Below are 25,215 nucleotides of genomic sequence, written 5' to 3' on the forward strand. Positions count from 1 at the left end.
ATGGCGAATCTACAGTGAGAGACGAAGGGGATGTTATCTGGCTCTGAATATGATTTCAGGGAGCTTACCTAGGACGCACTGGCTCAGCAACCAGCACAACTTCGTCTAAATATACAGATATGGCTATTTCACACGCTACTATTTTTATGAATACTGTTGCAAGGCTTTGTAGCGACCACTATTAGTACGTTAGAATCAATTCCTCAATACCCGAATCTCTGGCATCGGTTGAACCATTACTCCCAGTCCTTTTCGACTTTCCAAGCATCGCCAGGTTTGAGGCCAGCTGCTCCAAAATCACATCCCTGGTGCCCCCATTTTCTGCGGAACGCTTCTCTCCCGGCTTCTGTCATGACATCTATTCCAACCTGGAACCCAAGAGCGTCGTAGTAATATGGCTCGCGGGGGTCTCCTCCCCTCTGCCCCAGTTGCCACGTGTTCCGCCCACGATCTCCTTGTTTGTGAAGCAACATATCGTGGCTGATTTGATAAAGCTTCTTAAAAGACTTAAGAGCTTCGGCGACGGTCATCGTCTCTTTCGCAGAGTCCGAGGCCTTGTTATCTGCGCTGGTGGTGGTTCCACCCGTGCTGAGCTGACGGACACTGCGTTTTTCGGTCTCCTCGGGGGGGCATTCGGCGGCGGTGGATTTGGGTCTGTGAAGCCAAGTCCTTCAGGTACGTCGTTTTCCCGATATAATACTCGCAAGTCGTCCAGGACTGACGCGACATCCTCAACAATGCCCGCCTTTGCCTCTTTAATGCTCCAGCCTGCCTCTTCAAGCCTCCAATGCATGTCGCAGTCCGTCATGTAGTACGGGATAAAAGTATCGAACCCACCAACTTCATCATAGGCGCTAGGATTCACTAAAGTAAAGTGATCGTACGCAAAGAACCTTGCTCCCCACTTTTGGTTGGAGTGTATCGTATAGTTCAGCTCCTTTATAGCGAGATCGTAAATCGTCTGATATTCAGGGGTACCAACCGGGCCCGAGATCCCCTCCATTCCTTCTTCGTACGATAGCACGAATGAGTCCATGTGGCTCCAGAAGTAGTACGGCCACAACTTTTCCTTTGCCACAGAAACAAAGTAGTTTTGGAGCTGTGCAAAGCTTAGCAGCACAGGCGTACGCACGATGGTAACGTTCAGCATTTCTAGTTGTGTATAGTTCAGGTAAAAAGGGTTCTGTAGCGATAGCCGTCCTCTGGCATTCGCATCGTGCACGCCAGTGTTCTCCACTACGAAGATCTGCTCCGCCGGCCACCCAGCTGTAATGTACCCTACAACTGTCTGCAGCAGCATTGGCCAGCTGCGCGTGAAGCCGATGAGCAGCGGCGGTGCGACGGGCAAGCCGTACACGTGGTAGATGTTGGGGTTCTTGGGCTGATTCCATGACGGGACCGGTGGCGGGTTCGTCAGCGAGAGGAGGGGGAAAGGATCTTTGACGGGCGGAGGGATCCATGTCGGCTGCGGTTTGTACTTCGGCTTCATCGGTGCCGGCTCCGTTAATGCCGGCTCCGTTAGCACCGGCTCCGTTAGCACCGGCTCCGTGGTTTCGATAGCTGGGGGTGTGCCTTTGTCGGCGTTGGTACTGTTGATGGCATTGCTGTCATTGACGACACTGGCAACAACGGTGTATTCGGACTCGCGTTGGAAGAAGAAGAAGAGGAGGCAGACTGTGAGCACAATGCAAAGGGCCGGTAGTAGCTGTCTTGGGCGGAGCGCTGTCAATGGGAGCATTCGAGGTACTGACATCGCCACCGTTACTGGATACAGCGTGGTGAGATGGCTACTGTGGGGTTTGCTGCTTGTGATGTTGGGACGAGTACGGGCGGATATTAAACGTATTGTCCTGAAGTTCGGAGCGACTGTCGCAAGTTGTTGTTCCCTGATGGAGACAGCAGCAAAGAACAAGAAGTCAGCAACATGCTGCCCTGAAAAGCTTGCCCACCACAAGCGACACCACGTGGGGCCATTTTATTAGCGCTTGTACGCGGGTCCGAGATGGGCAGTAGGATATTCCTAATTATGGGTATACAAACAGAGATATTCTTGTATCCAGAGGTACTTGTGAACCTGTTCAGAGCATTTGTTTAGTTGTACATTCTAGCGTATGAATTTAGCCACTCAAGAGGCGATTTCGAAGGAAAGTATAGGTAGCACCTGCAGATGTATATACTTGTCATACTGTCGAACCCCTTGTTCTCCTTGGGTTTCCTCATGGATAGAAAGTCTTAGGCATGATTCACTCAGGCTTTGGCTTCGTCAGCGTATAACTGTATAATCGACTGGGGCAAAATCACGCCAGGTCGAAAGTTGAACAGAGTGGGTTAAGGATAATATGTGGCCGAGATAAGGTGCATTTCCTTGGCACTTTAAATCTGCAAGTTCGGTCCATGGCCCTAGACCGTCTTAGTCCAGAATTGTCGGGATCGCTTCCATTTTCGGCTTCCCAGGTCCGGTATGGGGATTGTTGCCTACCAGACGTACTGCGGAATGGTTGTTTGTCTAGGACCAGCCTCTATGAAGGGGGTACAGTCACGGTCAAGATGTTCCTGCAATCATCAAAACTCTTCCGTTGCGGCCTGCAGCCTTGCGGCTTTACGCACGATGTAGACCGAGGCGAAGGGCACCATCTCAAAATTCAGTCTTACATATGCTGATGTGAGAGACAGCCTGCCTAGCCGCCGAGGGCTGTATGCATGGAGGTGGAGATCAATTCTTGACCCCTGCTGAGTTAGGACATCAGAACAACGGGTCGAGCCCCCCTTGATGAACACAGACGCTCTTGCTTGGTACGTGTGGTATGCCACCGGCTCCAAAAAGACGTTAAAAATGCAAAGGGTGGGTATAATGGCAGTGTCGCAACAAGGCTGGCGCGCGTCATCGGGCAAGCCTGAGGTCACTGGGGAATCAGCTCGAATCATGCGAAGTCCTCTTGTTCTAGACCAATGAGACCTGCAGTGGTTGTAGCTTACAAGCCTGGGCATCAACCTGAACTTGCTTCATCCGCCCATTTGCGGCTGCGAAGCCCTTCTGTTCTGAACCAACGAAACGTACAGTCGTGATAGCCTGGCATGGTGTCCAAGCGCATCTCAGATTCAACTCAGTAGGCATTTGTAGCCTCTCCACTTCGAACCTCCTTGAAGGCGAGAACCTTATTCTCCTTTTTACAATGCTAATTACTCTATCTTTGTTTATAATTGCTCCGCATGTATTCCAACCTTGCAGGTAGTCTTATTCCCTGTGGCGCCGAGCTATAAACAGACAGACTTTCTGCGTATGTCCGCCCAACATGTCCAAAACACCCACATCGTTCCAAGCATATGCTAGATATTCTTTTGCCCCGCGGTCAATAGACCAACCTACCCCTGATTGCTGCTGCCACGTTATCGGCTGACAACAGGCATGAAGCTGAGCAAAGTCTTCATAGATCCACACCTCTCAGGATGCAGTAAGTCCCTTTTCTCCCCCCACCTCCGGCTTTTGCGGCCACAGTGTAATGTGGTGAGTCTGTATCAGGCCTTGCCCGAACATCGCACCCAGGAACGCGCAACGTGCTGCCTGCGGGACAACCCTGACTAGGCCCACCATGGAAACCAGGCTGCCGACAATTTGGTAGTCAGTGTGGCATGGCTCTGATCAAGCCAGAAACACGGCGAAGATTCCTAGTCTTCCCCTCTATTTCTCATCTTAGAAGACTCATAGTAGTCGCCATAGCTAGTTGCATATCCACGTGTCTAGGACCGTTGTACAGTCCTGTAACATTTCGGCCGGCTTGCAATACTGTCACGGAGAGTGCCTTGTCTCAATACATATTCCTGTTTGCTTGACAGACCCCAGTCCGATTAGAAAGGGTCTGCGTGATGTCTGTATGCCTTATGCAGCTTAAAGGCTAGATGTATCAATAGTCCACAGCCTGCAGCTTGTGCGGACTTTTCTCCACCTGACCAACCCTTATCATATGCAACAAGGAATCCTTTTGGGTTTCGGGGCAACAGTGATTCGACCTTTTTATAACTAATGCAGACGTCATGTTCAGCAGTATGGAATGTCTTTCATTGTTCTTTCATCGTTGCATCTGAATCAGAGTAATCAAATCAGATGGCACCTCGGAAACACCAGATCCTCGCGGATGTGGTGGCCTTGGTCGGTCTGCTCGGTATCATCATTCTGTTGATTGCGGTTCATTTCACATCCCCCTTACTCACTGAATCTGGACCAATGGCCCCAGATGACCTACGATATCTGACAATTGCCATTACTGCCAGTGCGACACTCTTCACGATGTTCGTCAGTGGCCGTCTACAGCACGGTCTAATCCGAAGCTTGGAAGCCCCCCTGAGGGAACTCGGCCGCGATTCTTCCGGAGAAAAGCTCAGCCATATTGGTGTGCTCAACAATCAGTGGCGAGGCATCATGCGGGTTGGTTCTTTGGGTGAAAAAATCAAGAGCTACCGAATCGAGCTGCAGTTCTTAATCTGCGGACTCATTACCACCTCGATTGTGTCCTCCTTAACCCCGACGACGACAACAGTCATTGTACCATTTTCCCCCGAGATACCAGATGGAAAAGTTATGCCTTACATCTCAGCAGAGAATCATCCATGTGTCGGATTTTACCCAAACTCAACACGCGTGGATTTCAAGCGGTACTTCTGGCCCTTTCCTAATGGCACTACCATCTATTCGGATATAAGCAGCGCCTACTGCCCATCAACCAAGGCCTTGATTCTGGCCCCCCAAATCAACACAGTGGATCCCGAACACTACGCCTACATAGATGCTGGGACAGCTGTTGCCCCAACGGCCATGGGGACACCAATTTCTATTCTCAACGGAACGGCGATCAAGGCGGTTTCTAACAAGTACAGTGTTTCACTCATCAAAACGGAACAATGCGTTCCCGTCATGAGGACTAATCCAGTCCGGTGCGAAAAGGGCGGCAGCATTACTGTCAAAACTCACAGCGAGTTTGTTCTAACGCTTGAAGATGGCTCGCAAAGTGCGTCAATATCGGGGTATTCCAGAAACTTCTCTAGAGACAGCGGCATGGCTAGCGCGAGTTTCAGGAATTATAAAGCCCAGTTTGCTACAAATATTGTTATAGGTGGATATACAGACCCTGCAGGAGACACCCCTTTTGCCTCGTACATTGCACAGGCAGTCAACGACCCGGACGTTGAGGCCGGACTCGGTGGCAGTTCCACATACGCCGTAACGTGTTCCGTAGATCCAACCGACGTTTTCGAATACAGGATGGTAACACTGGACACACAAGCTATTGGACAGGGCAAAGGAAAAGAATTCAACGTGGCCTACTATGTATCAGGCGGAGAAATCTGTACGCCAGTCTCGCCAAGTACTAGCACCGTCCGGCTCGCAACGGTTCTCACTGCGAGCGATTACTTCCTTAATGAGCGGCAATCTCTTGATGGTTACATGCAGACCCTCCTTGGCCTAGCCGGCACCAATCGCGGGCCACCGTATGCGTTTAACAACAGCAGAAACGCGCTTGAGGACGTCCTGGGGGTCTCAGCGGCGATGGCAGTGTCTCGAATTCCCATGAACGGTAGCGTGAGCGCCGACGCATTCAGGGAGAAAGGGGGGCCGGCACGGGTTACTGTTAAGATCACGCGGCTAGGGAGCGATAACTCGGAGATACTCCTGTTGCTCATACCACCGGTATTAAGCCTCATCCTTCTCTTGTACCAGTTTTCGATGAGCTTTACGCTAAAGCTCCAGCCTGGAGGGGGCAGAACGGGAGAGACGTTGCTTGGCGAACAGCACCCGCAGCAATATGCTGCCGAAAACCTGGAGGAGCTGTTGCGGTTGATAAGCTGGAAGGCGCGTTCAAAGCAGGTAAAGAATTCAGGGCAGTGGACGGACGCATCTCTAGAGGATGTTTCTTTGGAAGAGATGGGAAGCATGATTCCACTCCGGAGACTGGGTTCTGAGATTTAAGTTACTATTAAACAGACATTACGGGTGTTACTGTATCAAAATACCGGGCTTGGAGTCTGTCTTCTTTTGGCTGCCTTCTCGGTTGTCCAGTATTCATTCGACTCAAGGGGGAAAGATGGGACAGATTCTCTCAGCCATGTCAGCTTATGCTAATTTCATGGGCATCCGCCCCCTCGCGGCCCAACAACGTCGCGTTGCAAGGCCATGAGGTGGGCTGCCGTATTGTCCTTTGACAAGTCGAATCACTTTTTACCACGCGAACCTCACTGTAAAAAGGATCGGTCTAAGAAACACATCCATCTCTCTAACTCGTTAGTGAGGAACACCCGTTGGAGTCCCTCACGGCGTGTTTCGATTATGCCCAACCTGAATCTCCCCCGGCATTTCAAACAATGCCGGCCCACCATCCACCTCATAGCGAGCCTGGCTGTCCACCGGCCCGCTATAATACTCCTTCTCGTCCGAGCCCACGGCCTCGTGCGCCCCCGAGAGCCATCCGCGTTCCTCTTCCGCCAGCGTCTCCAGAAGATCCACCCCGCCAACCCGGCAACGGCTAATCCCCCCAACGCCGCGCCGACCGCGATGCCAGCGACAGCTCCAGTCGAGACGCCCTTGTCCGTGGACTCCGCAGCCGAGGACGCGCTCGGGCTTGCACTCGCCGTAGACCCGACCGATACACTGGAAGTCGACGAGGCCGTGGCCGATGTCGAAGACGCGGAGGCGGCTGCGGATTCGGTGATGTTGAAGTAGTGCGATGTGATGTTGCCCACGGTATCGCCCGACTTGAACATCTGGATGAAGTAGACGGGGCTCTTTGTCGCGTCGAAATGCGAGGGAAAGCCGTTGTAGCTGACGGTCCAGAGCATGCCTAGCGACCTTGTTTTTGCTGAGAAAAGGGGGGATTTGCATCAGCGGGGAGTCAAGGTGCGGGCCATGGATTCAACTCACAGACGATGGTGGCGTATGTCGGCTCCGAGCTGTAGTCCGCCTCTTGCCATATAAGCAGATCGATCGACTCAAAGTCCGTCTCCCATTGGAGGTCCAGCTGGCTCCCGAGGGCGTACGAGGGTTATCCCGGAAGTCGCCGGCGGGGCCGGGACCCGGCGGGCGGCGGAAGCGGTTCTCGGCGCGTGCGCCGCGGAGTGTGAGGAGGAGGCATGTCACGAGGGCGCAGAGGAGGCGCATCTTGACGGTACTGCTGGGCGCAGAAATTGCGAGTGGTTCACTTCGGCCGCGGGCGCGGGGTGCGAGATGCGAAAGGGGGAGAAGGAGTGAAAGGAGAGGCGGTGTGGACGGCATCAGAGCGAGGTTTATGTCAGGCTGTAGAAGAGGCAGACGTCTGTTACGTTTCACAACCCAGGTCCTTTTTGCCCAACCAATTTGCTGCCGTGGGATTCTGTTCCTTTCGGGGGGGGGGGGGGGTGGTGATTTTCGCGTTTGCATGGAGACCGGCGCGACAAGTGCATCGGGTCGTTAGCCGCCGAGGCGGGTCGGCGGGTTCCTTGTGCGGCGCAGCCCAATCGCATCGAGGACGGAGGATCGTGTTATATGAGGTCGGCGCAGATTCAGGGATCGGGTGCAGGCTTGGCGAGGACCATCGCGTCTTGGTGTGTGATGTTTGCTGGCCGTAATTGGCACATTTTGCCTCAGCTGCTGCGCGGTCTGTTGGTGGTTAGCTCTGTGGAACAAATGGCGTTTTTGTTGGCTTGGCCCGAGGATAGTATCCCGTCGCTGAGAGGAAACAAAGTCCAGGTGAGGAATGAGACATTTTTCATATTCTATCATGATACATGAACGCTAAAAAAAGACGATTCTAACGGGACCGATGTACGTTTAATCGTCAATCGGCAAAACGGTGCGAACTCCTTCGGTGATTTGGCCTGGTGGACTGTTAGCATTCGTGCCGATTGCAGAGCCTTGGAGTCGTTACTTACGGTCTATGTATTTAATTACTTGGCTGTAGTCTTTGCAAACTACACGGGAAACGTTGATTAGTACACGCTGCGTTGCCGGGGTCTGCGAGACATCTCACCGTGCATGCCGTTCCAGCTGCCGTCGCCGGGGCCGTTGTCGTCGGCGTCTGTGGAGAGATGCGGCTCGAGCGCCAAGTCCGCCGAGCACATGACGGCTTGTCTTAGATAGTCTATGCAGTGGAAGAAGTGGGTGTTGTAGTCGGCGGTGAGCTTATCGACCTTGTTGGTGGTAAGGCCCGAGTAGATCATTCCCATCATGTACTGCGGCCCATTTGTTAGAACCCCGACGCTAAACGGTAGAAAACAGACGAAAACACTCACTATGCAGTGAAGCTGGTGCGTCATGGTGGTGGTGAAGAACGGCCCGTCGGCTTCAGACTTCCATCCCGCGCCGGCTGCAGAAACTTGATTAGCAACGAACGGCCTTTTTTCCCTGTCGAAAAGACGGTTGCGGGACGGGTTGGTTTGTACCGGGTAGTAGAGATCGCCAAGCATCCAGCGTGGTATTGGAGAGAAACTCTGTCGCATTCGGCGGCACATATTTGTAGTCGGCATCAAACTTTTGGATCTTGATCGGAACTGTCACCGATCGTCAGCAAACCCGCACACGGTCTCCGGCCCGAATCAATTTTTTGACGATCCAACTTACACTGCGGCCCGGCGCCACTGAAATCACCGCCAATCTGCCGTACGCTGGCGGGAAACTTTGCGTCTTCGAATTGGTAGTACATGAGCAACGACAGGCCCAGCGACAGCCCAATATTGGTGAGGAGCAGCAGCGTGTCGATGAGCCATCGGTACCTCCGCAGCGTCCCCTTGACGCGTTTCCAGGTATCGCAATTGTTGTTCTGCTTCCCGCTCAGGTCGATCGAGTGCCACTGCTTCTCGTCGCCCATGAGGGACTCGTCGACTTCTGTCGTCGAGTCATCGTACTGGTCATTGTGCGCGACAGTCGAGTAATGCGTATTCTTAGGAGGCGGCATCGTAGAACTCAATAATATAAGGTCCAATAAAGCTCCGAAGCGGAGAGATGCTAGTTGGGAAAATCTGAGGTTTAGAATCGTACACTTCACGATCGCCAAAGTCAAAATGGATGCAGGAGAAAAGCACGATCTGGGACCGTCCTGGTTTTGTTCGCCGGTGAGAGGGTGAAATCGGGTTCGTCTCCTCGACGGCACATACGCACACGCCTCTCGACAAACCCCCACAAGCCAAAGGTGATGGATGGCATCTTCAGACTCGATCGCAAGGGGGACACTTGGACCTGCGACAAGTAGACGGCCGCCTACCGGAAGCGGAAACTGTACATGGGCCATGTGGCGACGATCCCTGTCGCCGTCATCCCTACGCGGCCAAACAGAGTCTCTGATACGTCTTAAGTTGGCGGGTTTCACATCGTCTGTGGTATTGAGCACAGGCGGGGCGCGTTTGAAACGCACGTTGGGATGAGCTACAGAGGCTTTTGCACAACACTCTGCTGTGCGGTGCGGTGCAAAGGACGGGGAAAAGGGGGCTAAGTTCGTTGAAGAACGCCAATTTGAGTCATGGTGCATCCACAAGTCATGATGAATCCAGAGTCGGCATTGCTGGCCGTGAGCATGACGAGATTTGGAGTCGGAGCCGGGAACCATCACCATCACCATCACCATCACCAGAGCCAATGGGTCCCGAGTCCTTCGTTCTCGTCAAGCCTCGTCATGATACCGATACCTGATGGGAGTTCGGCTTCTAGGGGTTCGGGCGGTTTGGGGCCATGGGGTCGAATCTGGAACGCTTTGCACTATGGGGACGAGGCGTCTCAGAGACCATGCCGTAGGCTGATCCGATCCACAAGTCGACAAGCCTTGGCGCCCCTCTTCACCCACCGACCCGGGGATCATTCCGGCGAATTTGGTGGAACTAAGGTCGGCGTGGTTTGAATGCGACCGGCAGTTACTAGATACCTACAGTATGCCTGGCTGAGTGCTCTTAGGATCCTGCAAGACACGAGGTGGACGAATAGACAGGGTGAACCCCTATTATTGGCCTTCAATGTCCACACGAATGGAGCCGTAGCAGCCTGTGGCTTTTCTCGCTGTTGTGTGTCACTGTTAGGCTCCTAAAAGCGGCTAACGGCTTCTCATATCCGTGAGTAACCTTGCCTCGTCATGCACTGACTCACACCAAGCACGAATACAGTGACATGGCACAGGCTGAGGAGGGCATGTGCAGAGAGTTGTTATTGATGGAAAAAGAATCATTTTTATTATTAGGTATTAATCATTAGGCTGGTGTGCTGCCTATTTGCTTTTTCTAATGTGGCCGTAGTATCTTTCAGTCTTGGCCAATTTCCTACGTTTCTTTAAACCCAACCCCCCCCCCCTTTTCCTGGTGGGGAATCGTTGTAATAACCTATGAAACCTGCATTGTGTTGCTTCTAAACCGAGTAGAGGTCGAGGCTGATCTTCAGCAAATTCTGTATCGCATCGGTGACCGCCTTGCCCGGCGCCTGGAGGGTAGGGTCAAGCACCTTGACCAGCGCTTGGTTGAGAGCCAATTGCCTCGTCAGACTCAAGTTCAGGTTGTTGAAAATCCCTCGGAGAAGGTTGGTGGCGCCCACCAGACCAGCCAAGAGACCGTTGGTGGGAACCTGGCCAAGCTGTGACTTTCTGGTGTCGAGTGCCTGCAGGAGCGCACCGTAGCTCTGGACGACCTCGTTGTTAAGCCTCTGGATGAGGAGGGTAGAATCGGCAGGCGAGAGAGTGGTGCCCAACTTCTGAGCCTGGGCCAAGGCGTTGTTGATGGCGGGATACAGAGGACCACCGACGCCAAGGCTGGCGACAATGGAGCCGATCTGAGTGAGCACTGACAAGTCGAGGATGTTGATGTTGGGCGTGATAACCTTGTTGATGTTGTTGTTGATCGTCGTCAACGCTGTGCTGATGCTGCCAAGGCTGCTCAGGAGCGGGGAGAGTGCGGCCGAGGTACCAGTAGGCGAGGGCAGACCCGTCAGGGTCGGGATGCCACCAATGCGTGTTACGGTTCCGGAAATGTAGACATTCGGAAGCGAGTCGGGACCGATGGAAATCTGGGGGATGGTGATCGCGGGAATCGTAGGAACCGCCACAGAGGGGACGCTGAGGGACGGGATGGCGACTGACGGAATCGCCACTGAGGGAACCTTGATTGATGGAAGCGCCACGGAAGGAAGCGTAGGAACCGCTACAGACGGGAGCGAAAGAGATTGAAGGATATTAGAAGGAACCGCTAGCGATGGGATAGAAAGTGAGGGAATCTTGACTGAGGGCACCGCGGGTGCCGTGATTGAGGGAGCTCCGGGCAGAGAGACCGAGGGAATCCTGATTGAAGGAATAACAATTGATTGAAGCGTAGGGATCGCCACAGAGGGGATCGAGAGAGATTGAAGAATGTTGGAAGGAACCGCCAGCGATGGAATAGAAAGCGAGGGAATCTTGACTGAGGGAATAGCAATCGATGGAAGTGTAGGAATCGCTACAGACGGGAGCGAAAGAGATTGAAGGATATTAGAAGGAACCGCTAGCGATGGGATAGAAAGTGAGGGAATCTTGACTGAGGGCACCGCGGGTGCCGTGATTGAGGGAGCTCCGGGCAGAGAGACCGAGGGAATCCTGATTGAAGGAATAGCAATCGATGGAAGCGTAGGAATCGCCACAGAGGGGATCGAGAGAGACTGAAGAATGTTGGAAGGAACCGCCACAGACGGGAGAGCAATAGAAGGGATATTAATTGAAGGAACCGCCAGCGATGGAAGAGAAAGCGATGGGACGTTGATTGAAGGGATTGAAGGAATGGCGATAGACGGGATCGACACTGGAGGAATGCTGATTTCGGGCAGTGCCACGGACGGAACCGAAAGAGTCGGAAGCGCGATTGAAGGGAGTGCCACGGATGGGATCGAGAGCGCCGGGATCGAAAGAGAGGGCAGTGCAATGGACGGGACCGCTACAGATGGGATAGAAAACGCTGGGACCGAGAGAGATGGGATCGCAAGAGATGGGAATCCGTTTGAGGGAACCACTCCAGATGGCACCGAGGGGGCTGGAGTACATTGGATGGGACCGCCAAAGACGGGATCGACAGGGCCGGGAGTGAGAGTGACGGCAGAGTCGGAAGCGCGATGGACGGGATCGCCACAGACGGAATCGAGAGAGCCGGAAGGGCAATAGACGGAGCCGAAAGTGAAGGCAGTGCAATTGAAGGGAGTGCCACGGATGGGATCGACAGAGCCGGGAGTGAGAGTGACGGCAGAGTCGGAAGCGCGATAGACGGGATCGCCACAGACGGGATTGACAGAGCCGGGAGTGAGAGGGACGGGATCGCAAGAGATGGGAATCCATTTGAGGGAAGCGCTCCAGACGGTACCGAGGGGGGCTGGAGTACATTAGAAGGAACCGCCAGAGATGGGATTGAGAAAGGCGGGAGCGAGAGTGACGGGATCGCCAGAGATGGTACTGAGAGAGACGGGAGTGAGAGATCCGGAAGGCCGATAGACGGAGCCGAAAGTGAAGGCAGCGCAATTGAAGGGAGTGCCACGGATGGGATCGACAGAGCCGGGAGTGAGAGTGACGGCAGTGTCGGAAGCGCGATAGACGGGATCGCTACGGACGGAATAGAGAGGGATTGGAGTACATTAGATGGAACTGCCAAAGACGGCAGTGCCACGGATGGGATCGAAAGAGTCGGAAGTGCGATGGACGGGACCGCCACAGACGGAACTGAGAGTGAAGGCAGCGCAATTGAAGGGAGTGCCACGGATGGGATCGAGAGAGCCGGGATCGAAAGAGACGGCAGTGCGATGGACGGGATTGAAAGAGATTGGAGAACGTTAGAAGGAACCGCGAAGGACGGCAGTGCCAAGGACGGGACCGACAGGGCCGGGACCGAGAGTGATGGGATCGCGGGAGTTGGAATTGCGATAGACGGGACCGCCACGGACGGAACCGAAAGAGCCGGAAGGGCAACAGACGGAACCGAGAGCGATGGCAGTGCAACTGAAGGAACTGCCACGGACGGGATCGACAGAGCCGGGAGTGAGAGTGACGGCAGAGTCGGAAGCGCGATAGACGGGATCGCCACAGACGGGATCGACAGAGCCGGGAGTGAGAGGGACGGAATCGCGAGAGATGGGAATCCATTTGAGGGAAGCGCTCCAGACGGTACCGAGGGGGGCTGGAGTACATTGGATGGGACCGCCAAAGACGGGATCGACAGGGCCGGGAGTGAGAGTGACGGCAGAGTCGGAAGCGCGATGGATGGGACCGCCACAGACGGGATCGACAGAGCCGGGAGTGAGAGGGACGGAATCGCAAGAGACGGGATCGAGATGGATTGGAGTATGTTAGAAGGAACGGCGAAGGACGGCAGTGCCACGGAGGGGATTGAAAGAGCCGGGAATGAGAGAGACGGAATCGCAATAGACGGAACTGCGACGGATGGGACCGACAAGGCTGGGAACGAAAGAGATGGGATCGCGAGAGTCGGCAGTGCGATGGACGGGACTGCTACGGACGGAATCGAAAGAGCCGGAAGGGCAACAGACGGAACCGAGAGCGATGGCAGTGCAACTGAAGGAACTGCCACGGACGGGATCGACAGAGCCGGGAGTGAGAGCGACGGGATCGCGAGAGATGGGAATCCATTCGAGGGGAGCGCTTCAGATGGTACCGAGGGGGGTTGAAGTACGTTAGAAGGAACCGCCAGAGACGGGATTGAGAAAGGCGGGAGCGAGAGTGACGGGATCGCCAGAGATGGTACTGAGAGAGACGGGAGTGAGAGATCCGGAAGGCCGATAGATGGGACCGAGATAGATGGAATCGCAACAGATGGAAGTGCCACGGATGGAATTGACAGGGCCGGGAGTGTAACTGATGGGATCGCCACAGATGGGATTGAAAGGGATTGAAGTATGTTGGAGGGAATCGCCAGGGACGGGAGCGAGAGATCCGGGAGCGAAAGAGACGGAAGGGCAACAGACGGGACCGCTACCGATGGGATCGACAGGGCCGGGAGTGTAACCGACGGGATCGCCACAGAGGGGATCGAAAGAGATTGAAGAATGTCAGAGGGAACCGCCAGGGACGGGATCGAGAGTGATGGGACCGAGAGAGACGGCAGTGCGATAGATGGGACCGCCAAAGACGGTATCGATAGGGCCGGCAGCGAGAGTGACGGGACTGAAGGAGTATCGATTGAGGGAACTGCAACCGATGGAACTGCCACTGATGGGATCGAGAGATCCGGGAGTGAGAGAGATGGCAGTGCGATAGACGGGATTGAGAGTGATGGGATCGAGAAAGCCGGCAGCGTGATTGAAGGAACTGCTACGGATGGGATCGACAGGGCCGGGAGCGAGAGTGACGGGACCGAGGGAATTGCAATCGATGGAACTGCTACCGACGGGATTGACACAGATTGGAGTATGTTGGAAGGAACTGCCAAAGACGGGATAGCAATAGAAGGAATTCCAACTGAAGGAACCGCCACGGATGGGATCGAGAGAGTCGGGATCGAAAGAGACGGCAGTGCGATGGACGGGATTGAGAGGGATTGGAGAATGTTAGAAGGAACCGCGAAGGACGGCAGTGTAATAGACGGGATCGCCAAAGATGGAACCGAGAGGGCTGGCAATGTGATCGAAGGAACTGCCACTGACGGGATCGAAAGAGACGGTAGTCCAATAGACGGGATCGCCAGAGGTGGGATCGCGAGAGACGGAAACCCGTTTGACGGACGCGGTCCAGAAGATCCAGAAGGAGCTGCTCCAGATTGTCCCGAGGGAAGTTGAAATATGTTAGAAGGAATCGCCAGGGGTGGAAGTGAGAGGGATGGAAGCGCAATGGACGGAACCGCTACCGATGGGATCGAAAGCGATGGCAGTGCAATTGAAGGAACTGCCACAGAGGGGATCGAGAGAGCCGGAATTGAGAGAGACGGCAGTGCGATCGACGGAACCGAGACAGAGGGCAGTGCTACAGACGGAATCGAGAGGGATTGCAGTATGTTAGAAGGAACTGCGAAAGACGGCAGCGCCACAGATGGAACTGAGAGAGACGGAACCGCAATAGACGGGATCGATAGAGATGGCAGGGCCACAGACGGAATCGAGAGTGACGGGACTCCCACAGAGGGGATCGACAGAGCCGGAAGTGAAATAGACGGGACCGAGACAGAGGGCAGCGCCACAGACGGAATCGACAGTGACGGCAGTGCAACCGATGGGACAGAGAGGGATTGCAGTATGTTAGAAGGAACTGCGAAAGACGGCAGCGCCACAGATGGAACTGAGAGAGACGGAACCGCAATAGACGGGATCGATAGAGATGGCAGGGCCACAGACGGAATCGAGAGTGACGGGACTCCCACAGAGGGGATCGACAGAGCCGGAAGTGAAATAGACGGGACCGAGACAGAGGGCAGCGCCACAGACGGAATCGACAGTGACGGCAGTGCAACCGATGGGACAGAGAGGGATTGGAGTATGTTAGAAGGAACTGCCAGAGACGGGAGTGCCACAGATGGGAGTGAGAGAGACGGCAGCGCAATCGATGGGACCGACAGGGACGGGACCGAGAGAGACGGCACTGCCACAGAGGGGATCGAAAGAGATGGCAGTGCGATGGACGGGATCGACAGGGCTGGGGCCGAGAGAGACGGCGCTGCCACAGAGGGGATCGAGAGTGACGGTAGCGCAATAGACGGGATCGATAGAGCTGGGAGTGCGATGGACGGGGCCGAGAAAGACGGGGCTGCCACAGAGGGGATTGAAAGAGATGGCAGGTCCACGGACGGAATTGAGAGAGACGGCAGCGCAATCGATGGGATAGAAAGGGATTGAAGTATGTTAGAAGGAACCGCAATAGACGGAAGCGCCACGGACGGGACCGAAAGAGATGGCAGCGCCACAGACGGAACCGAGAGAGACGGCAGTCCAATTGATGGCACCGCTAGAGACGGGACTGAGAAAGACGGCACTGCCACGGACGGGATCGAAAGAGATGGCAATGCGATAGATGGGATCGATAGAGCCGGAAGTGCAATAGACGGAACCGAGAGTGACGGGACCGCCACAGAGGGGATTGAAAGAGATGGCAGGGCGATCGATGGGAGTGAGAGCGAGGGAAGTGCAAGAGATGGAACCGCCCCAGAGGGGATCAAAACAGGCGGTGCCGCATCAGAAGGAACTGTCCCAGATGGCACTGAGGGGGGTTGAAGTATGTTAGAAGGAACCGCAAAAGATGGCAGGGCAAGGGACGGAAGGGTAACGGAAGGGATTGAGAGGGAGGGAATTGCAATGGATGGGAGCGAGAGAGAGGGAAGTGCAATAGATGGAGCCGCTACAGAAGGGATCGAGAGAGCTGGGACAGAGAGGGATGGGATTGGGATTGAAGGAAGGCTAAGCGAAGGAATGTTGACCGAGGGGATGGCAATTGAAGGGACTGAGAGAGAGGGAAGCTGGAGGGATTGAAGTATGTTAGAAGGAACCGCCAAAGACGGGATTGCAATTGAAGGAGCAGCCACGGATGGGATCGAAAGAGATGGCAGTGCGATGGACGGAAGCGAGAGAGATGGAATAGCAACAGACGGAGCTGCCACAGACGGGATCGAGAGGGACGGCAGCGCAATTGATGGTACCGAGAGAGACGGGAGTGAGAGAGCCGGAAGGGCAATCGATGGTACTGAGAGGGACGGCAGGGAGAGAGACGGTAGTGAGAGAGTCGGCAGTGCGATTGAAGGAGCTGACACAGATGGTACCGAGAGTGCCGGAAGAGCAATCGAGGGGACCGAAAGGGATGGCAGCGAGAGAGACGGAATAGAGAGCGACGGCAGCGCAATCGATGGTACCGAAAGGGACGGAAGTGCCACAGATGGGACCGAAAGGGATGGCAGCGAGAGAGACGGCAGTGAGAGAGACGGGACCGCAATAGACGGGGCCGAGAGAGACGGCGCTGCCACAGATGGGATCGATAGAGCCGGAAGGGCAATCGATGGTACTGAGAGGGACGGCAGTGAGAGAGACGGCAGTGAGAGAGTCGGCAGTGAGAGAGTCGGCAGTGCGATTGAAGGAGCCGACACAGATGGTACCGAGAGAGCCGGAAGTGCCACAGATGGGACCGAAAGGGATGGCAGCGAGAGAGACGGAATAGAGAGCGACGGCAGCGCAATCGATGGTACCGAAAGGGACGGCAGTGAGAGAGACGGGACCGAAAGGGACGGCAGTGCGATTGAAGGAACCGACACAGATGGTACCGAGAGCGACGGCAGCGCAATTGATGGTACTGAAAGGGACGGCAGTGAGAGAGACGGCAGTGCGATTGAAGGAGCCGACAAAGATGGTACCGAGAGAGCCGGAAGTGCCACAGATGGGACCGAAAGGGACGGCAGTGAGAGAGACGGCAGTGAGAGAGTCGGCAGTGCGATTGAAGGAACCGACACAGATGGTACCGAGAGCGATGGCAGCGCAATCGATGGTACCGATATAGACGGAAGCGATAGAGACGGAAGGGCGTTAGACTGGACTGAGTTTGAGGAGGCAGCCGAAGAGGCCTTCGTAGTAGACGCCGTCGCCCGAGACGGGACAGAGATAGACGGAATCGAGATGGCTGGGAGAGAAATCGAGGGAACCGATAGAGCCGGGATAACGACTGCTGGAAATCCTATTGGCGGGGGTGAAATCGTAATAGGCTGAAACACAACTGACGTGCTGTTGAGAAGCACGATGGGTTGGTTCAGAAGCGGAATTGTCAGCGCAGTGGTTGCCGTCACTGAGGCCAGGGCCACGACAATGCCTTGTGAGCGCATTTTGGGCGGTTGATTGAGGCTGCTGACCAAGGTGTGTGAAACTTAGGCCAGAGTGCTTGATTTGGGATGCAAGCCTTCGAAGTGATGGTCCCGTTACTTCTCCGGTGCTCAAGCAATGCGGATGGTGCTGATAGATTTCCTCTTTCCCAAGGCAAACAGACATGTTAATGATTTTATATCTTTCGGTCTGTTCGCCTCGTCGACGGCCCGGTCCCTAGTTTCTCTATCCGAGACAAATGCAGCGAAGTCTCTGGATGTCTCACATTCGGGAGATCTAGATTGCCGCTAGCCTGTGCGCCTATCTTACCCGACTGTTGGCTCCTCTTAGCGATTTCTTTGAACTTACTATTCAGATTCGGAAGGGTTGCAGAAAGCTGCAAGCAGCTGAGACCAGAGTGCGTTTGCGTCGTCGAACGTCATGGCACTAAACAGCTGAAGGCACTCGACGACGGTCTGGAGCTTTTCTTCCAGCATTCGCCTCATAGGTTTACATTGTGTTTACTCAGCAGCTGGAAAAGCTTCGATGTCTGCTGTTTGCGTGCTGGAGCCGGTTGTCTCGGCCGCCGAATACTTATGGCCGAGAATCCAGACGCTGAGCTTCAACCATCTGGTCATTTTTAGCGCAAGCCACCGGAGCTCGGCAAAGCTATTGCTCTCAAGTTCAAAGCTTGGTTGTCATTAAGCATGTTCTACTCAGATTATTTGACGAAATGGCTATGTATGTGGCTTGGCACGCAATTGACCTGATGTGACGCATCGTCATTTCCGCTGTCCATTACGTGAAGCTCTGAATGTCAAACAGTTTAGTCCTGGCTTTGCGAAGCCCGTGGTTGTTTTCATGCTGTTAGTCTATACACTTGGTGGCAATAGTACTTTACTCTGTGGGCTACAAGGCTCTGCAAGATGCATATTCGAGCCTAAAACTAGGTTGAACAATCATCCCTTGTTTTTCAAACGGTAGATCAGCAGACATAAGCTTCGATATAGTTTATGCAACAGAATGCGCACAAAGAATTGCCACATATGTTATACAGTGAAGATGCAATTGTTTGTCTCAAGCCAACTGATGATCAGCCCTTGGCACGCGTTGATCAAACCCACAGAAATGGTGCAGAAAGTCGGTTCCGGCTTGTGCCGTAGGTATCAACTCTTTTGCTCATGACTGCAAATGCCTTATCACCTATGTCTTAGGCAAGCAGTCTTATGTTGTTCTGAGTCATGAACGCTCTAAAACCAAGCGATAGACAAGGCGGTGGCGATTGGCGAATCTATACTGGCTTCTTCGCGGTGATATGCCGCCTGGGATCGTAATGAAACATCCAACTGTAGTCACAGATGCTTCTTAGTGGGCCATTGAGTTGACTGCTGATTATGAGTGTGTAACGTTTCACCCAAAGCCGCTCCAGAAGGAAAGGGGCCAAGGGGCTTTACAGGAGGCTCACGCTCCAGCTTGAAAAAGGATGGAGATCCGGAATGCGACAATGTGCAGCAAATCCTTGTTGCAAAGACTTGGTTTATAAGTAATAGTATGGATCCGGCAAATGAGTATTCAACAGGGGTTACATGCCACACAATAGTTCAAACAGGATTCAATTGCAATCTTTCCGTGTCCCTGAGCTAGATTCAATCGTCTAGGAGTTATGCTACTATGATAAGCGGCAACGGCCGAGAAAGAAATTGTAAATAATCATGCTACGACTGTGATATAAACGATTCAGAGTCCTCGTAGCCGTTCAAAGCTGTTGAAACATTGGAGAGTCGCCAGGTACACTCTACTTCAGTTATGTATAACTTTAAGGCTGCGATAATGTGCTCAAAATTAGTTGTGTTTTACAACTTGAGCGAGTTAGGTTTGACTTCTAAGAGTGTTGAGAACATGAAGAGAGTGTTCAATGCTCTACAAGGGCGTACAGAGATCATAAAAATCGAAGAGCGAGCATATAATGGATTTTTGATGTCATAGTATCGCTTCTTTTTAATAGTTGTACAAGTAGTGCTGCAGGTAAGATGGTAAGGTTTTGTTGAATAGGTTTTGGCCGCGGTGTGGTAGCTGCAGGGACACCTGTATGACTTTTGTTGAATACGTTATCATCAGTACAGCTTGAGATCAATAGGTAATTCGAATGAACCGATGAAATGATCGAGCAAAACCTTGGTCGAAAGTGACTCAAGACGTTCTCCTAAGAACATTTGCATTTTATTCGCCACTTATCAGATTTATTCTGCATCATGACTAGCAGTGATACAGTATGGGGCCACCATGATCTAAAACGAGGATTGAAAATGTTGCTATTCTCAGGATACTTCAATTCTAGTTTGATGTAACCTCACATACACATATAAATCGGATTGCTCCTACTGCGAACCCAGTGATTGCCCTGCCGTGCCTTAGGACTTGAACATGGAGCTAACACTGGCAACCGAAGACTGAGTAAAGATTGTCGAGAAATATCCAGAATAATCAAGGTCAAAACCTGTCTTCCCAGAAATGAAACGAGGCAATTGTTGATGGTACGGCGTCAGCCGATACCTACCGCGAGGAAACTAGCCAAGTATCGAGCGAGGCTTACTGATGAGGTTGATAATACTGCTTCCGAAAGTCAGGAAACCTTAATTCGGTGCCAAATCTCTCTTGTCATCGGCGATGGAAATGGAAAGTGAGCGGGTAGCCATCAAAACAAAACATGTCTGGCATGGGCAGCGGCCGCGGCAGCTTCCGCACCAACGGCCCCACTGAGAAGATCAGAAATTGAGACAAATCTCTTTGTACTCTTAATAATGTTTTAGATATTGTGACTTTTCTAAACACAAAATCGCCCAACTCAGTTCAATAACAAGCACGGGCATGCAAAACAACGACACTGTTAGTGTGCCGGATTTCGCTGTTATGTGGATGGTTCTCCAGTACAAGTCATCTGCTTCTTTGTTTCTGTTCCCTTGGTTTGATATTCTTCCCTTGCAAGGAAACTTTACATCTATCTTACCATCTCTGAAAAACAGGAAAGGAAATAGAAAACCCTTGCATACAATGACTGAAGTAGCAGTACAATTGTGGCCAAAGAGTTGGGCGAACTAAGTCTGATGAATATTTATGTTTCGAACCGCATAAACCCAATAAAATACATACTTGAGGCCCCCCCGTCGTCCTCATAGACTACGCCAAAATCGAGCGGGTTAGCTACGTAGATTTGGTCGAGAAGCTTGCCAACAAACGCTTAATCCTATTCCTCCTCTCTTCCTAGTTGGTAGTAAGAATGCACGCCGTCCTATTTGGACGAAGCTGCACGAAGACTGAACCTCGCGTAGTACGAAGCACGGACATTCTCTCATCGTGAATTACACGACTGCCCAAAGCTCAATATCCTCATGGCCGTGCACAATAACTCGTGCCGTTGAACAATAAGCTACCTCGCGGACCATGTGATCCGGGACCTCGGGTTTCTTCCTCCTGGTAAAGAGACTTATGTGATTGGCATAGACCAGGACTGGACAGATCAAAGCAAACCCGGCGGCACTGGCGCCCATGCCTGCCAAAACCCAGTTGGTACGGTGGTCACTCGGACCCAGATGCCGGTGTAGGCACCAAAAGCCGAGCATTGAGCCAACACCTAGGATCGTCCACATGCCCCCTTTCCTGTCTGCCTGCCTCGTACTCTCTGGGTTTTGAGTGGTTGTGTTTACCCTACGCCAAGCTGGAGCATTCCTCGCTCCAGGGCTAGCTTGATTGGCTACGTTTGCGCAAGGGATGAAAGCACCCATGCGATTACCCCGACTTTCGGGCCTAGTGTCCGCCCAGCTGTACATGCCCTTTGATGGCTACCTCACATACACTTCGTGCTTTGCAAGCAAACTTCGTCTGCAGCTTTATGCGCGTTGGACCTTGCCAAGAAAGGACCAAGATTCGAGCCCTGCTACCGCCCCGTCCCAAAGATCTCGGCTAACCTTGGCAAACTTCTGGGGTGCATTTCGTTGGTGGCTCGCCTACGGTCACAAGCTCCGAGCCTGCGCCTTTGCCGCATCCAGCTCGGGAGCGAGACTCCCCAATGGCGGCCCTGCGCTTACACTGAAAATAAATTCGGCGCTGCGCCTTACGCCCGATCAGTGTACGCCCCCCGAGGGCCTCCCCGCGCCTGGATTCCTGCGATTTGCTAACCTGGAACGGCGGCCCGGGAAAGATGATCGGTTTGGCACAGACCCGGCCATCGTCCCGCAATGAAGCTTAAAGCGTTTTTTCCAGAGGTGGCTCTGGGCCCTGGCCTGGGGACCTCACGCCTGAGTAATGTTCTTGTCTTAACGCCACCATGGGCGAGTCGACAGCTGTCTCGGCCAGGGGTTGGAGAGAACAGCTTCGCGTTAGAGCCAAATGTCCTCGGTGGCCATCCACGGCCGGCGGCACACAGGCCGGGACCCGCCAGAAACACGGGGAGCGTGACTGTCAGGCAACGCACCCCGCAAATCCGGGGCGCGAATCCGGGGATGCGAATCCCGCAATGTGTTTGGTGAGACCGGATGTGTGACCACAGCCCAGCATGGCATACAGATCCCTACCAAAGGTGTGCACACGCTTCCTTGGCCGTGCTGAATATCACACACCGAAACCCTTGGCCAAACATAATAGTGTTTCCATGTAATTAACTTGGATTGTGGTGCAGACACCAAGTGGGCGAGCCGGTTCTTGGGCGTACAATGAAGCGTCGTTGCAGTCTCTGCTGCCGCCACACCTAATATCTACTTCCAGTGTCGTCCCCAGATGAGGTTTACACCTACCCACCGGAACCCCAACTTTTCATCCCGACCGACAGAGCAAGCATGAGGGTGTGTGGCGCGCCGTGGGTGGTCTGGAGAAATATGCATGGCACAGTGAGGACTGCGTTTGTTCTTGGCGATTGCTGAAACCTCCAGGTGCAGGGCCGGCTACCCGCCATTCCGGGTCCTGGGGATGTTCCTGCGTCCATTTTGGGTTCGGCCTCGAGGTCGACGCGATCCGGAGCCATCTCTGGATGACTTCTACAAGCTTGAAGGGATAATCATAAAATCGACGATTGTTCCGCCTCCCAAAATTGCTTGTTCTCCTATCAGTTTCTAGTTTCCTCATCAGATTGCTCAGCCTTCTTTCGCCTTGACCTCAGGGGAGAACACATCAAGATGGCCACGACCCACAGCGTCCACGACGAGAAGGATATCAGCGTGCACGAGGCGAAGCAACATGCCGTTGTCGCAACCAAGGCCGCAGTTGGTGATGAGGCCTTCCAGCAGGCGATGCTGAAGGAGCCTCCCAAGTGGTTCGGTAACCCCATCATCATCCCCGCCATCATCGTCGCCTTCTGCTGCTCCACCGCCAACGGTTACGATGGCTCGCTCTTCGGAACTCTGCTCTCCAATAAAGACTTCAAGAACTTCTTCGGTGTCGAAAACAAGGGCATCGAGGCCGGTACGTAGACACATCCCAACTCCCCACTACCCCTAGTCAAGTATACTAACTCGATCGCCTCGACCAGGTATCGTGACCGCCATGTACCAGATCGGCAGTGTCGTATCTATTCCCTTCGTCGGTCCCGCCATCGATACCTGGGGCCGTCGCATCGGCATGTTCATCGGTGCCTTCATCATCGTCGTCGGCGTCATCATCCAGATCACCTGCATCAACACCAACAGCGTCAACCAGTTCATGGCCGGACGTTTCTTTCTCGGCTTCGGTGTCCAGATCGCTGCTGCCGCCGGCCCCATCTACGTCGTTGAGGTCGCCCACCCCGCCCACCGCGGCATCTGCGGTGGTCTCTACAACGTCATGTGGCCCGTCGGTGCTCTTGTTGCTAGCAGCGCTGCTCGTGGCAGCCTCGATTACGGTGGACACACGAGCTGGGCGGTTCCTGTCGGTCTCCAGGCTATGTACGTGCCATCTGCCTTTAAAGAAACGGGGTGTTTTCTTGGACTGACACGACTACAGGTTCCCCGGCATCATCTGTCTCGCAGTCCTGTTCCTGCCGGAGTCTCCTCGTTGGTTGTATACCAACAACAAGCGCCAGGAGGCCAAGAACGTGCTGAGCAGACTTCACGCACAGGGCAACGCTGAGAGCGAGTGGGTCAAGCTGCAACTCAACGAGTACGAAGAGTTCCTCGAGCTGGAGGGCTCCGACAAGAAATGGTGGGATTACCGCGCGCTGTTCCGCAACAGGGCCTCCTTCTACCGGCTCACCTGCAACTGCCTTGTCTCGTGCTTTGGCCAGTGGGCGGGTAACGGTATCGTCTCGTACTTCCTCAGCGCTTTTCTTGATACGGCCGGCATCCGGGGCGAAGCGACGCAGATGAACGTCCAGATGGGCATGAACGCGATTCAGATTGTCTTTGCGGCTGCGGGCGCCTCCATCGTCGACGGAGTCGGCCGTCGTCCCATGCTCATCGTCGTCAACATCGTGTGCGGCCTGTGCTGGATCGGCGTCATTGTCCCTGCGTCCATTGCCAACATTGTCGACAAGGACGACAAGGCGGCCCAGGCCGCCATTGACCCGAACGTGTCCCGCGCCATGCTGGCGTGGGTCTACATCTTCCAGATTTGCTACTCCGCTGGTTGGACCCCCATGCAGGCGCTCTACCCTGTTGAGGTCCTTAGTTACGAGATCCGTGCCAAGGGCATGGCTTTCAGTGGCCTCTTTACCAATTTTGGTAGGCGCTCTCTTTTACTCTACGAGTGATATTTCTCCGGGTTTGCTAACCACGTATTTCCAGCCCTTCTCTCTAACCAGCTTGGTGTTCCCGTCGCTCTGAAGGACATTCAATGGAGAACCTATATTGTCTTCTGCGTTTGGTGCTTTATTCAGGCGGGTATCCTTTACTTCCTGGTTCCCGAGACCAAGAACCGCACCGTAAGTGGAATCCCTCTCATTTCGTCCACAAGTCAATCCCCGCGTCTCTGTGGGTAAGAGAAACTGAGGAACGTTTTCGCTGATCCACACCCGTGTTGTAGCTTGAGGAGCTCGATATCATCTTCGCCGCCCCCAACCCCGTCAAAGCTTCCACGGCCAAGAAACTCTACGAAGTTGACGCGGACGCCAACATCCTCCACGTCGACGAGGCCGCGCCCAGAGTCAGCGCAATTTAAGACGTTTTACGTCGAGACCATCGCGCTCGGTCCTTCTTTCGCCTATGCAGCGTTGTGTGTTGTCAGTTTCCGACATTCGTTTGAGTTCCGGGCCCAAGGAGCCCCAGCAAAATTTTTAATATCTCTCAGGAGGACCGTCGTTCTTTGTCCCTTGCAGTTTTATCCTCTGTTCGGATGTGGGCCACTGAAGGCGGCCCAGTTTGGAATACGGAGAGTAGCCAGGAGTGAGGGAACAAGCCTGGTTAATAATAATTAACATCCATTATGATTGCACCAAATGCGTGATCACTGTGATGCTGATTCAAACCTTGCCGGTAACGGTAGCTTCTACTATCTGTGGTGAAGTTTTGCTGTCAAAGTCC

At 53.7% G+C, this 25,215-nt stretch overlaps 8 protein-coding genes across 8 annotated transcripts; 4 read left to right on the forward strand and 4 right to left on the reverse strand.

Moving 5' to 3' along the window:
- Positions 1 to 236: 236 nt before the first annotated feature.
- Positions 237 to 1,753, reverse strand: ColSpa_06039 (uncharacterized protein; the record flags this gene model as incomplete). The annotated part of the gene is made up of 2 exons (XM_049272251.1): positions 237 to 654; positions 723 to 1,753. The coding sequence occupies 2 exons, from the start codon at positions 1,751 to 1,753 to the stop codon at positions 237 to 239; spliced, it is 1,449 nt and encodes a 482-aa protein (XP_049128208.1).
- Positions 1,754 to 4,285: 2,532 nt separating this feature from the next.
- ColSpa_06040 (uncharacterized protein) lies at positions 4,286 to 5,962 on the forward strand (the record flags this gene model as incomplete). Its single annotated transcript, XM_049272252.1, has 1 exon — positions 4,286 to 5,962. One exon carries the CDS (start codon positions 4,286 to 4,288, stop codon positions 5,960 to 5,962), a length of 1,677 nt encoding a protein of 558 aa, XP_049128209.1.
- A 339-nt stretch (positions 5,963 to 6,301) lies between these two features.
- Positions 6,302 to 7,147, reverse strand: ColSpa_06041 (uncharacterized protein; the record flags this gene model as incomplete). The annotated part of the gene is given in 3 exon segments (XM_049272253.1): positions 6,302 to 6,515; positions 6,530 to 6,848; positions 7,027 to 7,147. 3 exon segments carry the CDS (start codon positions 7,145 to 7,147, stop codon positions 6,302 to 6,304), a joined length of 654 nt encoding a protein of 217 aa, XP_049128210.1.
- Positions 7,148 to 7,795: 648 nt separating this feature from the next.
- On the reverse strand, positions 7,796 to 8,918 carry ColSpa_06042 (uncharacterized protein; the record flags this gene model as incomplete). The annotated part of the gene is made up of 4 exons (XM_049272254.1): positions 7,796 to 7,842; positions 7,995 to 8,196; positions 8,257 to 8,330; positions 8,585 to 8,918. The coding sequence occupies 4 exons, from the start codon at positions 8,916 to 8,918 to the stop codon at positions 7,796 to 7,798; spliced, it is 657 nt and encodes a 218-aa protein (XP_049128211.1).
- A 1,433-nt stretch (positions 8,919 to 10,351) lies between these two features.
- ColSpa_06043 (uncharacterized protein) lies at positions 10,352 to 10,974 on the reverse strand (the record flags this gene model as incomplete). Its single annotated transcript, XM_049272255.1, has 2 exons — positions 10,352 to 10,868; positions 10,955 to 10,974. The coding sequence occupies 2 exons, from the start codon at positions 10,972 to 10,974 to the stop codon at positions 10,352 to 10,354; spliced, it is 537 nt and encodes a 178-aa protein (XP_049128212.1).
- A 5,527-nt stretch (positions 10,975 to 16,501) lies between these two features.
- ColSpa_06044 (ribosome-interacting GTPase 1) lies at positions 16,502 to 17,641 on the forward strand (the record flags this gene model as incomplete). The annotated part of the gene is made up of 1 exon (XM_049272256.1): positions 16,502 to 17,641. The coding sequence occupies one exon, from the start codon at positions 16,502 to 16,504 to the stop codon at positions 17,639 to 17,641; it is 1,140 nt and encodes a 379-aa protein (XP_049128213.1).
- A 5,258-nt stretch (positions 17,642 to 22,899) lies between these two features.
- Positions 22,900 to 23,193, forward strand: ColSpa_06045 (uncharacterized protein; the record flags this gene model as incomplete). The annotated part of the gene is made up of 1 exon (XM_049272257.1): positions 22,900 to 23,193. One exon carries the CDS (start codon positions 22,900 to 22,902, stop codon positions 23,191 to 23,193), a length of 294 nt encoding a protein of 97 aa, XP_049128214.1.
- A 349-nt stretch (positions 23,194 to 23,542) lies between these two features.
- ColSpa_06046 (lactose permease) lies at positions 23,543 to 24,853 on the forward strand (the record flags this gene model as incomplete). The annotated part of the gene is made up of 4 exons (XM_049272258.1): positions 23,543 to 23,643; positions 23,702 to 24,417; positions 24,481 to 24,617; positions 24,719 to 24,853. 4 exons carry the CDS (start codon positions 23,543 to 23,545, stop codon positions 24,851 to 24,853), a joined length of 1,089 nt encoding a protein of 362 aa, XP_049128215.1.
- Between the last annotated feature and the right edge of the window lie 362 nt (positions 24,854 to 25,215).

The sequence above is a fragment of the Colletotrichum spaethianum genome, assembly GCF_022836535.1.
Source record: "Colletotrichum spaethianum MAFF 239500 DNA, contig14, whole genome shotgun sequence".
Taxonomy (NCBI): domain Eukaryota; kingdom Fungi; phylum Ascomycota; class Sordariomycetes; order Glomerellales; family Glomerellaceae; genus Colletotrichum; species Colletotrichum spaethianum.